Source organism: Filicampus tigris, chromosome 8 (assembly GCF_054856515.1).
Source record: "Filicampus tigris isolate MCC_2025a chromosome 8, RoL_Ftig_1.0, whole genome shotgun sequence".
NCBI lineage: Eukaryota > Metazoa > Chordata > Actinopteri > Syngnathiformes > Syngnathidae > Filicampus > Filicampus tigris.
The window spans coordinates 5,888,984-5,901,903 of record NC_141224.1 but is presented as its reverse complement, the minus strand read 5'-3'; the positions used below and the strand labels follow the sequence as shown (position 1 = coordinate 5,901,903).

Below are 12,920 nucleotides of genomic sequence, written 5' to 3'. Positions count from 1 at the left end.
GTCACTGCTTGTGTGTGTGTGTGTGTGTGCGCGTGTGCGCTTGTGTGTATGTGGTTGGCAGGAGGAGCGACTGCGCAGAGGCGACGACTTGCGGCTGCAGATGGCCATCGAGGAGAGCAAGAGGGAGAAAGCAAAGCCAGAGGAGGTGTGTACATGTGTGTGTCACTCTCACAGCAGCACTCTGATCCACAAGTGGTTCTTGTGTCTAAAGCACCTCGTGAGTGAGATGCGGCGCAGCCATTTTTTTTTTTTTTTTTTTTTTTTTTTAAGCCGGCAACGTGTACTGTAGTTGGCTGGCAGGAAAATCCCTGCATACAAGATCAGAATTTCTGCAGTGAAAAATACAGACATTGGAAATACCATTCATCAAAATGTGCTTTTAAAGCGGTGTATAAAATGTCAAAAGCCTCTTGCTCGTGACAGGAAGGTTTTTTTTCAAGTCACCTTGTTCAATTTTGTTGGATTTGTGTCGGGTTAAATTGACTCTGTTACATTCATTTTTTGGATACATTTTACATGGGGGTCATTTTAATGTAACATACTTTTCACTTTTACTTTATCTGTTAAGAAATGCTACGTTTACTTCATTACACTGAGCTACTTTCCGCTCGCTGCTTGTATGATTATGTGATTGCTCGCGCAATCCATTTTTCAAAGGGACTTGTTACGTGATTGTTTCACCAATTCATCGTGACTACTAATGTTTGGCTTCATTTTAAAATGGGCGGACTGTCTCATGCACTGTCATCCATGTGTGGCTTTTCAGCCTACAAGAACTCCCGTTTGGAGCTTGAGTAGCATAAATGGCTGCCTTGGTCTGCATTTTGCAAAATGTAACGTAACTGCAAAGTGGGACATTTTAATATTCACGTTGATCAAATATAACAGGTAATGAATATTATATTCAATGTTCTGTGCTCGACAGAGTGCTCTAATGGAGCTGAGTGCCGTGGACCCCTGGGGGGCCCCTACCGCCGCCGCCGCCGCCGCTACCGACCCCGCCGTCGGCTCAGCCGGCCCGTCCCCTCCGCCAACCCTTCCCATCGCCACTTCGGGCCCATGGGGCGCCACCGCCACAGACCCATGGGGGGTAACCTCGCCCACTTCCCCAACCAGCTCCGACCCCTGGGCCGGAGGGCCGCCGCCAACTATAGCCCCTCCTCCGGACCCCTGGGGAGAGACGTCCAACAGAGTTAACAATGCAGACCCTTGGGGGAGCGCAGGTAGGCAACGGAAACACCTTTCCCCGCCCATTTGTGTCCTAACGGCACAGCGCCCGTGTTGTTACCGCGCTCCCGTTTCTTGTCATTGACTCGCATGCTTTCAGGTTCATGTGGAGGGAAGCATGCTCGTTAAATTCATTCTCCTTCTGTGTCTAAAGCGGGATGTGAATCCTTTTTTCTGTTTAGGATTGACTGACTGGTTCTCAAGCAGAGTGCTCTCATGTTTTTGTGTACGAAGCCACAACCGCTTCAAAAATGAGATTAAACAAAATGGCTGACCACTAGGGTGTCAGATGAAAGCCTCTGTTTAGGAAACCAGATTCCTGCTTCTTCCTCATTGTGGATTTGTACTAGGGCTGGGTGATTATGGCCTAAAAATAAAATCTCCAAAATTTTTTCACCAAAAATCCGATTTTAGTTTGTTTTTTTTCTCCTCATTGCTGATAAAAAAGAAATTGACAGTGACATTTAGAGCTTGTCACTAATTAATCTTTTTAGTTATTACATGGATTACTCAGGTCGAAGTTTGTGGTCGACTTAACCGAGTAGGCAGATTTTTTATTTTTTTCTCCCAGTTCTGTTTTTTTTTTTCCTTCTTCTGGGATTTGCTTTATTTCTTTTGATACCAAGCAAGCCTTGAACCTTTCTTTTTTTTTTTTTTTTTTTTTTTTGGCATTAACGTACATTAACTTCTACAGAAATATATATTTTTTTAAATAATAAAGAAAAATGCAGTGCTGCCTTTTGGAGAAATGTCCCCTTTTTCAATATAAATTGTTTGTCTTTGCTGTTGGGTGGAATCGTCACATCTCCTAGATAACTTCTTTTAAGGAAATGTAAAAAAAAAAAAAAAAAGGCATCTTGCTTGAGTTGCCAAACACTTCATCATTCATGGTGGTTTTATACCTTATATTGCTGTTATACACTTTTGCACATCAACACAAGACCACCCCAAAATCAGGATCAATTGCGAATGTAATCCTCAAAGCAGCTGTAAATGTATTACGCTGTCATTGGTTAAAACAAGAAAATAAATGATCGTGACTATTTTCCCTGAATTAAGGGATGAATCACCCAGCCCTAATTTGTACCTGTAAGGTGATGTGTTAACCCTCCCCTTCCCATCCTGCATCCCCCCCCTCCCTTCCCCCATGTAGACGTGACACCCCCCAGTGTCGACCCCTGGGGCCCCTCAGTGCCACCCAGCACTTCCTCCTCAGGGGGGCCAGTAGACCCCTGGGCGAAGGACGTGCCTGTCCCTGCCTCTGACCCAATCACCCCCGACATCTGGAGTGACCCCGCCAAACACACTAACGGCACAGGTACATTCACACCCATGAGTCACATGCAGGAACGAGCACATGCTTAAGTTACACACAGAAACACAGACACGGTAACAGTTGTGTTCGCCCAACATTTCAACCCTTCAAGTACACGTGTTTGGATTGTTTGTGTCCCGCGGTCAACTTTCGCGCTCTTCGTTTTTTTTAGGAGACCCCGAGCGACGAGGGTCCTCTGCGACGGGCTGCAACAGCACGGGCTCGCCCGTACCCTTTGACCTCTCCTCCATCGGCTCTTCCCTACCTGTTCGCAAGACCCCCGAGTCTTTCCTGGGGCCCAACGCAGCTCTGGTTGATCTGGACTCGCTGGTGTCGTCCAAGCCCAAACCCAAACAGCCGCCGCCTCCTTCCATCTCCTCGTCGTCGGCGCACAATCCCTTCCTCCAGAACACAGGTGAGCTGGGAAAAATCAATTACGGTCATTACTTGGTTCTGCACTGCCCTCAATTGATGCTTTTACATTGGCAAAGGTGTGCATGTTGTCAACTTGGCGAAGCAATATGAGCTATATAGCACTTCCACAATATGTACTGGACTGAAACGGAATGAGTCAATAAAGCCTGTAATGCCAGCCAAAGGCTTTAATAACTCCTAAGCAGCGGGCAGATGTCCATGAAAAGATTAAAACGGTTGGCGGAGAAGCAGCTTGCTGGAGATAGTTGACAAACTTTCAATCGGGTAAAAAAAAAAAAAAAAAAAAAAAGTTTAGATTATTGATGTTTAAGGCAAAAGTCAACGCAAACATTTTTTTTTTCAAGAATATGTTCTATGCAAGCCCACCAGTTGAAACAGGGCATTCTGATTAATATTGCGCTTGTGGCACAAGTGTTAATCCGCTCATTTTTAGCCACCTGTGGGGGCGGCCATTTTGTCTTCTGTCGACTGAAAATGACATCACAGCTGCTCACAACGACCAATCACGGCTCAGATTCAGAAAACAGGTCAGCCGTGATTGGTCGTTGTGAGCAGTTGTGATGTCATTTTCAGTCGACAGAAGACAAAATGGCCGCCCCCACAGATGGCTAAAAACGAAGTGCATTTTGCTGCTAAACGCAAAATTAATCAGAATGGCGTGTTTCAACTAGTGGGCCTGCTGGGAACATATTCTTGAAAAAAATATGTTTGGCTCGACTTCCGCTTTAAAGTTAGTTCGATTCTATATCACGTGATTGCTGTGTTTTTAAACACTACAATAAAGTTGAGTGCAATTTTTCTTGTGAAAAACATTGCGGCGGATTAATGGCATTTCCATTGATTTGAGTTGCGGATGTTTTGCAGTAGCTGCTTGAGAGGGCGCAAAGGGCCCCACTGCTGCTGAGTCACCTTGAATAAGGCAAAATCGAATAAAATTGAATTATGATAATCAAAATATATCAATTAAAGTCTTCAGTATATCCGTTTTTAGATGATAAATAGTATACCGTTGATGAGTACGCAGTCGGTCCTTACGTAATACAAAAGATATGGCTTGAGGTAGGGCGTTGAATTCCACTGCCCGTTACCCCTCCCATATTCCATATATGCTCTACACACTGGTTCTGTATCGATTTGTTCTGGTGGGGTCACGGAACAGATTCAACTTGTGTCATCAAGGGACCTCTCTATTTCTTGTGAGACGTCCGTCACAATGTGGCCCCTTTTGCCTTCAGGCTCCTCCCCAGCACCCGGCATGGCCGTGACCCCGGGCAGCACCATCTCCAGCCGCGGCGTCTCGCCGACCCCGGCCTCGTCCAACCCTTTCGGCGTGGCGCCCGCCATGACCTCCATCTCGCCTCAGCCCTCGTCGCTGGGCCTGAGCGGCCTTCGCACCAGCCCCGTGCCTCCCAACCCCTTGCTGGGCATGCCGCCCCCCGCAATGGGCATGCCAGGCCCGATGAGCATGGGGCCCCCGGGCATGGGCCTGGGTATGATGCAGGCCGGCCCCATGGGCGTGGCCTACAGCGGGCTCTCCCCGATGGCGCCGCCCGGCTCCGGTATGCTGGGCCCCGGGGGGGTCGCGCCCCCTCAGCTGATTTTGGGTGGGCCCGGCAGAGCGGGAGGAGTAATGGGCGCGGGTGGCGCGGTGGGAGGCGCGGGAACGACGGGAGCCAGCACCAATCCCTTTCTTCTCTGAGGACATGTCAACTCTCCTCCACTGTCATAACCTGCTGCTCCCTTTTTATTCAACACACGCAAATGTCCACTCGGCTATATTTAAAAAAAAAAAAAAAAAAAAATCTGATTTGTGTCTGTCCAAAAAGCATTTCACTGAGGACTCATTTCACCACCTTCATTTCAAGTGGGGTTATTTTGGGGGTCCAGAGGGAAATAGAGATCTATTTATTTCGTCGTCTTTATGTCCCATGTGAAGCTCATGTCTAACAGTTGCGCACAGGGAGAGAAAAAGCGGCCTCCGAGGACAAAGAAAGCAAAGGGTGAAACTCTGCCTCCTCTTCCTCGATAAACACTGGACCTGTGCGTGGAAAGGTGCACGTGAAGAATGATTTTTAACAAACTGCACATGGACTGGGGGGGAGAAAAAAAACAAACATTTCAGGTACAATGTGGTCAAATCATTTCAGTTAATTTAAGCATAATTTATTGTACTTTTGTCCACTTTTTGGGAACAATTAAGGAAAATCAAATGTGATCATGCCATATATAAATAAATTAAATGCTTATTTTCCTTATTTCCTAATTGCTGTGGAAGCTGAATCGGCGCCCTGACTGATCTGTGACTGATGTATGCGAAAAGCGACATGAGGGTGCGAGATGGCGAACGTTTATTTGTGCGAGTCTGAAATATTTCCAATGCCTTTCTGTGTACGTGTTTCACTGTCGCCCTTTTCGTTTTCTTGTGTTTTGTCTTGTTTCCGTGACCCACTCAACGGGGGAATTTTGCATCCATTCATTTTGTTTTTAAAGACTAACCTGTATGACAAATCTGCAATGTTGGAATTTCAAATGAGGTATTATTGAAGGTCGCACATTTGACTGCCAATCTGATTTCATTTTTGATAATCCACATTTCAATCCCGTTTGTACGTCTCCCGAAAGCTACGCTGTCCTTGTTTGGCACCGCAGAGCTGTTGGGGAATAAACATTGATAAAATGAATGAGTGGCAAAGATGACGACGAAAAACCACAAACAGAGACTTGACATGCTCCATGCTGTTCTTTTAATTTACACATTTTCTATCAAGAAGAAAAAAAAAATCTTATACTGGGTAATCGTATGGTGTTGCCTGTGAACATTCACATTTGACAAGTAAAATGAAAAAGAACAAACTATGAAATTTAACAACAAAAAAGCAAACAGGATGTGGGGGATATGGCTGGTTTCATGCTTGTGCTGTACTTTAATGTCTATCCTATTTGCAATTTTTACTGCTGCAGAGTACAATAATGTGACAAGAATAAATGTATATTTTATTTTCCTTGACCAATTTGCATTTTAAATCTTATCGCAAAAACCACACCCCGAGGATTATCTGCAGAACACATGCGGCAAGAAGCAGTTTAAGATCGGGCTTAAAATTTATACATTTAACATTGAAATCGCAATTTCAAACAAGCTCCCGAAGAAAACGGCGAGGAAGAATAGTGTGGATCGACAGTTCATTTGTCGTCTGGTTGCTTATGTCTCGTTAGACAAGTAGAGAATCCCAGTCAAAGTCATCCTGGATCTCTTCACTGTTGCTGTGGAGACTCTTAAAAGGTGGACGTGGCCGCGGTGCCGTAGCGTGAGGCTGTACACCACCTGAGACGCACAAACGCGTTCACCATGAGCGTTGTATATTTTGGGAATAAAAATATTGGCCGGGAGCAGTACTAAAACCTACATTTGTTTGTGTAAAAAAAGTAAGACATACTGTGCTATCATATCGTCCTGTGAAAAACACTTTTTTTTTCAAATTTTCTTATTTTTACGTGAATGGCATTTCCACATTACAGACATTGCATTGTGATTTTTTTTTTTAAAAAAACAAAATCAGACATAAGTGTTTTTCACAGGACAGCAACGATATACTCTATCTACATTGAGCAGGGTTCTTCGATCCTGTTCCTCGAGGTCCGCTGTCCTGCCTGGTTTCCTTCTCTCCCGGCTAGAAAATATCCGATTCAAATGATCAGATATAATCAGCAAGGTCTGCAGGAGCTGGATAACCATCCTAATCACTTGAATCAGGTGTGTTGGAGCAGGAAGACGGAGATGGAAAACAGGCAGGACAGATGCAGAGCCAGGAAAAATGTCACAGCGACACAACGGCCTAGCTCAAGCTATTTATATACTTTACAGTATCAAAGAGGCCAAATCTAACGGGGCGATAGTCAAGGGGGGGGGAGAAGGTTGCCACAAAGATAAGAAACCATTCCCTGACTTCATTCAGTACTTTGCTTGCGTGTACTTTGACAACAGGTACATATGAAATGAAAAATATGGTTAATTATTGTTGCAAAACAAATGTATGTATACTAGTGCATATACTGTACCTCAAATTGTTACTCCTAAAACTCCTACGTTGGGGCACTTGTAGGTCAAGCTATCGCTGTAGATGTTCTTTTAAGTACTTGTAGATAAGACTACCTTGGGATTTCCATAAGATGACGTTAAACCAGGTCTTACCAGCTGCGTTTGCAGGCTGCGTGTGTGCGGTTCGCTGAAGGTTGTGGCCCTGCGTGTGTAGAGGCCTGCGGGGCAGCGGCGAACCGTTGGCGGGGCCGTAGTGGAAGGACGAGGGGTGGACGGCGAGATGCGGCGGCGGCGGCGGCGGCGTGCTGAAGGAGAAAGTCGGCGGCTGCGAGGGGTGGTGCGCACCCAGGGCCAGCGGGGAGTGACTCCCCGAGGTCAGCATGCCTTTCTGGGCAAAGAAGCGGTTGAGGGAGTCGCACAGGGAAGTGAAAAGTGCCGGGTCAAGGGCCCAGTCGCACAGCTCCGCTTGACGCATGCTCTCCAGCAAGTCTGACGACACAAAGTAAGGAAAGTTGAAAGGTCGCGTGTTATTGTCCTCGTTGGCTGAATCGGTCCTTTGGTGCGGTCTAACCTGGGTGACCAGAGAGGTCAATGTTAGCCCAGTCAAGGTTGCTTGCGATGCGGAAGCTCTCCTTCAGAGAGTCTGTGCTTGTGAACCAGTCGGCTGGTACCGCTACACAAAACACAAGACAACATTTTAAAGACCTTGTCGGGTGAGTTCGGTCTACTAACATGGCTGTTGTAGAGCGCCTCGTTGTCGGCCATGAGTGCACGCAGATAAAGAGCGAGAAGCGGGGGGCGAGTATGCATGGAAGGTTCATTTAAGACAGGGGTCTTCAATCCTGTTCCTGCCTGTTTTCCAGCGCTCCCTGCGGCAACACACCTGATTCAAATGATCAGATAATCAGCAAGGTCTGCAGAAGATGGATAAGAATCCTGATCATTTGAATCACGTGTGTTGCAGCAGGGAGAGCTGGAAAACAGACAGGACAGCGGCCCTCAGGGAACAGGATTGAAGACCCCCTGGTTTAAGACATTAAATTGTCCTTAGGTGTCAATGTGTAGCCCACCTCTCTCCCAATGTCAGATATATTTGGAGACTCACTCTGCTGTGAAAGGCGCGCTGCGTCGCTCGGTGGGGCAGGCGGTGCGAGTGGCGGTGGTGGTGCAAGGTGAGGAGACATGGGCAGGAGAGTCGGAGTGTGAAGCGGGGTGATGTCGTTGCTCGCCGTAGCCACAGTATCAGCTATTAAAAAAAACAAAAAAAAAGAGGTCGGTCAGATCAGTCCCTTTATCGGGAAAGGAACCATATTTGGTAACCTGAGTGGGAGTTCTCATTGTGTGGAACATTGAGTCATCGTGTGATGCTTCATCCCATCTGACACACACACACACACACACCAGCGCACTCAAGCTTACTTTGGTAGCAAATGTTGATGACACCCAAAAATCTGTCTGTGTCCAATTCCAAAATGTACAACATTGGGTGCATAGTTAATACCCAACAGATTTGGATTTGTTCAGGCCACTCCCGATATTTGGCAAAATAAAATTCTGATAATCGATTAATCGGATGATTAATAAAAAAAAAGTATAATAAATTTAAGTCAAGTCGAAAATGTTCTTTACAATAATACCTTCTATGCGCCCCCGCTAGTCTATAAAGCATTCCGATTAATCGCAATTGTGAAATAAGCATGAAGCAAATAATTGCACTCATTTCTATTCATCTCAGAGGGCTGCCATTTTGTCCTGTACTGCCACCTGCTGTCAACTGAAAATGACATCAAAGTGCCCATGGGCTCATCTTGCAAACGCCACGAGCCAAACGCCAAACCCCAGAAAACAGGTGAGCAATTTTATGACGATTTTTTGGGGGATGGGAAATGTTTGAACGTCATTATATTTGTCTTGTGTTGTATGTCATTTTCAGTTGACAGAAGTGACAAAATGGCCGCCCCCTGAGATGGTGAAAAACAGGTGGATTTTGCTGGTTAACTCATTCAAATCAGAATGCCATGTTTAGACCAGTGAAGCCGCATAGAAGATATTGTTGCAAAACATTTTGGGGGGGTTGACTTCCGCTTTAAGTTTTCTTTTCCTCTTCAGTTTTTCTTGGGTACTTACCTTGTGAGCCTCCTCTCTCCCTCATACTCTTAAAGAGAGACTTAAAAGAGTCGGGTAAGTTCATATCGTCAAAGGTGAATCGCAGCGGGGGCTCCGCCGTGGGGTGTCCTGACCCGGCTGAGGAGGGCGTGGTCACAGGTAAAGGAAAGGGAGAAGAACAAGTGAGAGCTGAGGCGTTTGGTTGAGAAGAAGACGCGGAGGAGGGAGCAAATTCCGGTCCTGAGTGGGCACGGAATGTTGGACAGGCACTGTCAGCCGAAAGAGGGGGGATAGGGGGAGTGGGGCCGGGTCTGGGGGGAGCATTGATGGGGGTGGCGGGAGCCGGTGTGTAGGGTTGCTGCAAAGACACAACATGATGTATTAGTATAAATGAAATAAGGACCAAAAAAAGAAGAAGCTGTCAACACCACCAGAGACACTGATCTACATTTACAACCAAAATCCTAATATTTGTTCCATTTAAGTGTATTAATTGATTCCCAACAGTTGATTCTCTTCATTTTGTATTGTTTCTCCTTTCTACAGTATAGTCGCTAGATCACAGTTCTCTTTTTCTTTTTTTTTTTTTTATTGTAAAGTACTGGACAGTAGCGTTACTCAACTGCACGACGCTAGCAAACGTCGTTAGCTAATTGAATCTAGCCTACTATCGTTAGTTAGAACAAACTGTAATTAATCTATAACAGGTGGTTTAACTCTTTCAATTGCTTTGTTCAGCAAACAGTAACAAAAACAGAAGCACATTCTTAGCACGACTGTCGCTAGCCTCAACTGACACCGTTACTGGACACAACGGTGGCTAATGCTAAAGCCGGGGAATAGCTAGCCAATAGTACAGCCGCATATGTTCATTTCCACGTCAATGAACAGATCAGACATTCCCAGTCATAAATACTGTAGTGTAGAAGGGGCTGATAAACAAAGGATTACTCTACATGTGGATGTTCAAATTTTGTTTTTGTCCATTTATATTTTAGGGTTGTCATGTCAGTCTAATCTGCCCAAGAATCAGCAGTGCTGGTTGTTGTAACTCCAACTATATTAGCAATCCCGAGTTTCGGTAATTGTGACATGATAGTGGGAGGATTACGTCAGGTAAATCCCCAATGAAGGCCCGGGTACTAAATGAAAGCTCAGGATGTTTGTTACCTTGCATGGGGGAGGAGAGAGGGAGGCAGGCCGGAGGGGCTGCTGCTGGGACTTTTCAATAGGTACGCCGCCTTCTTTGTGGGAAGCTGGACGAGGAGAGGGGTCTCTTGCTGGTTCTTGCGGGAGCTGTAAAGTGAAAATGTCAAGAGTTTGTACAAGTAAGCATTCGTGATGACGGGCTAACTACCTCACATGAGATATGTGTCACAGAATTATCAAATTGAGTCAAATATGCACGTTATTGTACACTGATTTGGAATGATTGACACACATCCAGACTTTGCTGTTCCTCGTCTGGATAGGGGCGTTTGGGCGCCCTGGCTTGATTGGACACCGCAGGTCCGTCCATTGTCCAATAGGATCCCTGGAAAAGGTAAAACATGACGTTTTGTAGACTCCAGTGAACATTTAGCAACACATTTGGTTTGGGCAAACTTGTGTAAAATCCAGTCATGAGGTTTGCAACTATTCACCTTTCCAGGGTCGTTGTGCGGACGCGGAACTTTCCTGAAGCATTTATTAAGGGACAGATTGTGCCGAATGGAGTTCTGTTCAGGGGAACATTATGTCACGATGCAAACCAGCCAAGAGACAATAATGCACTCTGTGTGTGTGTGTGTGTGTGAGCGAGCAGTCTAAGCAAATATTATTCAAATGAATCCAAGGTACCACTTCTCTATAAGGACATCCTTATTCTTGGTTTATAAATGAAGTTACAAATACTGGAAGTAATCTATTTACACAGTTTTGTAAATTGTCATCTTAAGAATACGACCGCCCATTTTCCATAGATGGTCAGAGAAAAACTCGGGAGTCGAGATCAACTAGCTTGACGTGTGTGTGTGTGTGTGTGTGTGTGTATATATATATATATATATATATATATATATATATATATATATGGTATTGATGGTTTCTATAATTGATAGTTTTGGTATTAAGAAAAGGATTAAGTCAGATCAATCTTCCTTTCATGCTTAAGTCAATTTCTTACACGACTTTCAAGGTGTGGCGATCCTGTCATTTTTTAATATTACCATCCACAGTCTGGGTTTCATGAAATAAAATGAACACGTATGCAGAATTTTGCCCAACACACTCAAGTCTAAGTAAAAAGCAACGCTTTACTGATATTAATTTACTAGATAATGCCATTTTCTTTGCTTTTGTGTCTCATAGACTACTTGTGTCTCCTGCACTGATTTGCTAGCTAACAGCCAATCAGAGTGATCAATTCTCAGCTACAGCCGATTGATGGTTCGTTCATTCAGATCACATCTAAAAAGCAGAATGACACAAAAACCTCTTAATTCCCCACAATTCTAAATGCTGCTTTTTTTTACATACAGTAGGTTTGTTCCTGCTTGTACTAAGAATGTGTCGGGCAAAATTGGTATATGTGAGCATTTGATTTCATGAAACCCTGACTGTGGATGCACACCTGTCAAGTTGGACACTTTCGGCGTAATTTGTGCGGATGGAATATTAAAAAAGAAAAAAAACTTGTAGACAGAATCCATTCAAAAATAATGTGTAAGATTATATACAAACATGTAAGGACAAATTGCAGGGGTTGACGGGTATTTGGGTTGGTGTAATTAACAATGACTTCTCTACCATGTTATCTGCTTACGTGAGTGTACGAATCACGTGTTCTTCACTGCGGACAGGTTCTTCAACAATTTGCATTTAGATCAATTGTAACCTTATTCTTTAAATGCCTAGTTATGATAAATGCCTTGTGGCAAACTATCAATGATGTGAAAATAGCAGAAAAGTCACAGGCATCAAAATCTTTCCCTATAGATGTCGGGGTGGCCACCTCTGAGTATCTGATAAAAGTGTAGCAACTGGAGCGCTTTATAAAACACTCATAAGGACACCTTAATTGTAAAAGTGGTACCAAAAAGAAAACGAAATGAGAATTAGAGACTGGCTACCTTCCACCCGCGGCCCGTACGACTGTAGTAAGGGAATGTGTCACTGATCCAGGTGTAGATATCATTCAGGCTCAGCTTCCTCTCCGGCGCGGCCGTGATGGCCATGGCGATGAGGGTGGCATAGCTGTGGGGGGGTTTGCCTTTGGGGTTGTTCAGGGAGGGGTCCTGCACGCAAGCCAACAAGTCCCCCCTCTCTCCTCCTCTGTCCCTCCTCTTCTCCCTCTCTCCTCCTCGTTCGCGACCTGAACGCAGGCTGCTGATTCCCAGTTGCGGCAGCCAGTCGATGCTGGTGAGACTCGAGTCCAGGTTGGAGGACATGTTGGCAGTCTGTGGACGAATCACCGGCAAACAGTTGCAAGTGTATACTTTCACTCCAGCAGAAATAATCCAATCACCCTCGACTTCGCACACGCTTCCTTACACACACGAATACGAGTGCCTTGCTTTCCTGTGGCCACCCGAGGGCCAAGGCCTTGAAAAAGTGTGAATATTTCATGCTGTCACCACAGCAGTGGTGCACAATTTCAAAAGCACTAAGACCACCCACTCCCACCACCTCACCTTCAGATCTGCCCCCACAGCATTGTAATCCCCTCCTGGGCTCGAGTCGGGAAAAAAAAAGTTTTGCGAAACTTTGTACACAACGAGACCTATCGGGTGAGCTTCCCTTTTTCTTCCCCTCCCTTTT

General features: G+C 45.2%; 2 protein-coding genes across 4 annotated transcripts in view; one reads left to right on the top strand and one right to left on the bottom strand.

The window, feature by feature from the left end:
• epn1a (epsin 1a) overlaps positions 1-5,984 on the top strand; it is a 15,636-nt gene extending 9,652 nt beyond the window's left edge. For 2 of the 3 annotated variants that reach the window (XM_086039245.1, XM_086039246.1), the window contains 5 exons: positions 62-145; positions 926-1,223; positions 2,381-2,545; positions 2,715-2,957; positions 4,213-5,984. In XM_086039245.1, coding sequence (XP_085895371.1) covers positions 62-145; positions 926-1,223; positions 2,381-2,545; positions 2,715-2,957; positions 4,213-4,676 — 1,254 coding nt within the window. In that variant the 3' untranslated portion in view covers positions 4,677-5,984. The remainder of the gene's footprint in view (positions 1-61; positions 146-925; positions 1,224-2,380; positions 2,546-2,714; positions 2,958-4,212) is intronic. The other variant, XM_086039247.1, reaches the window with a different exon arrangement.
• Positions 5,705-12,920, bottom strand: foxj2 (forkhead box J2). Its single transcript, XM_086039248.1, has 10 exons — positions 12,794-12,920; positions 12,233-12,559; positions 10,766-10,840; positions 10,564-10,656; positions 10,293-10,418; positions 9,144-9,480; positions 8,122-8,262; positions 7,588-7,689; positions 7,170-7,505; positions 5,705-6,302 (listed from the first exon to the last, which is right to left on the bottom strand). Exons 2-10 carry the CDS (start codon positions 12,548-12,550, stop codon positions 6,190-6,192), a joined length of 1,641 nt encoding a protein of 546 aa, XP_085895374.1. The 5' UTR covers positions 12,551-12,559; positions 12,794-12,920; the 3' UTR covers positions 5,705-6,189.

Excerpts from the sequence above, each read along its gene's own strand:
- foxj2 (XM_086039248.1), bottom strand. The coding sequence starts at position 12,550 with ATGTCCTCCAACCTGGACTCGAGTCTCACCAGCATCGACTGGCTGCCG. Across the intron at positions 10,841-12,232 it reads GTACGGGCCGCGGGTGGAAG|AACTCCATTCGGCACAATCT; the intron begins GTAGCCAGTCTC and ends TCCCCTGAACAG. Across the intron at positions 9,481-10,292 it reads TCTCTCCTCCCCCATGCAAG|CAACCCTACACACCGGCTCC; the intron begins GTAACAAACATC and ends GTGTCTTTGCAG.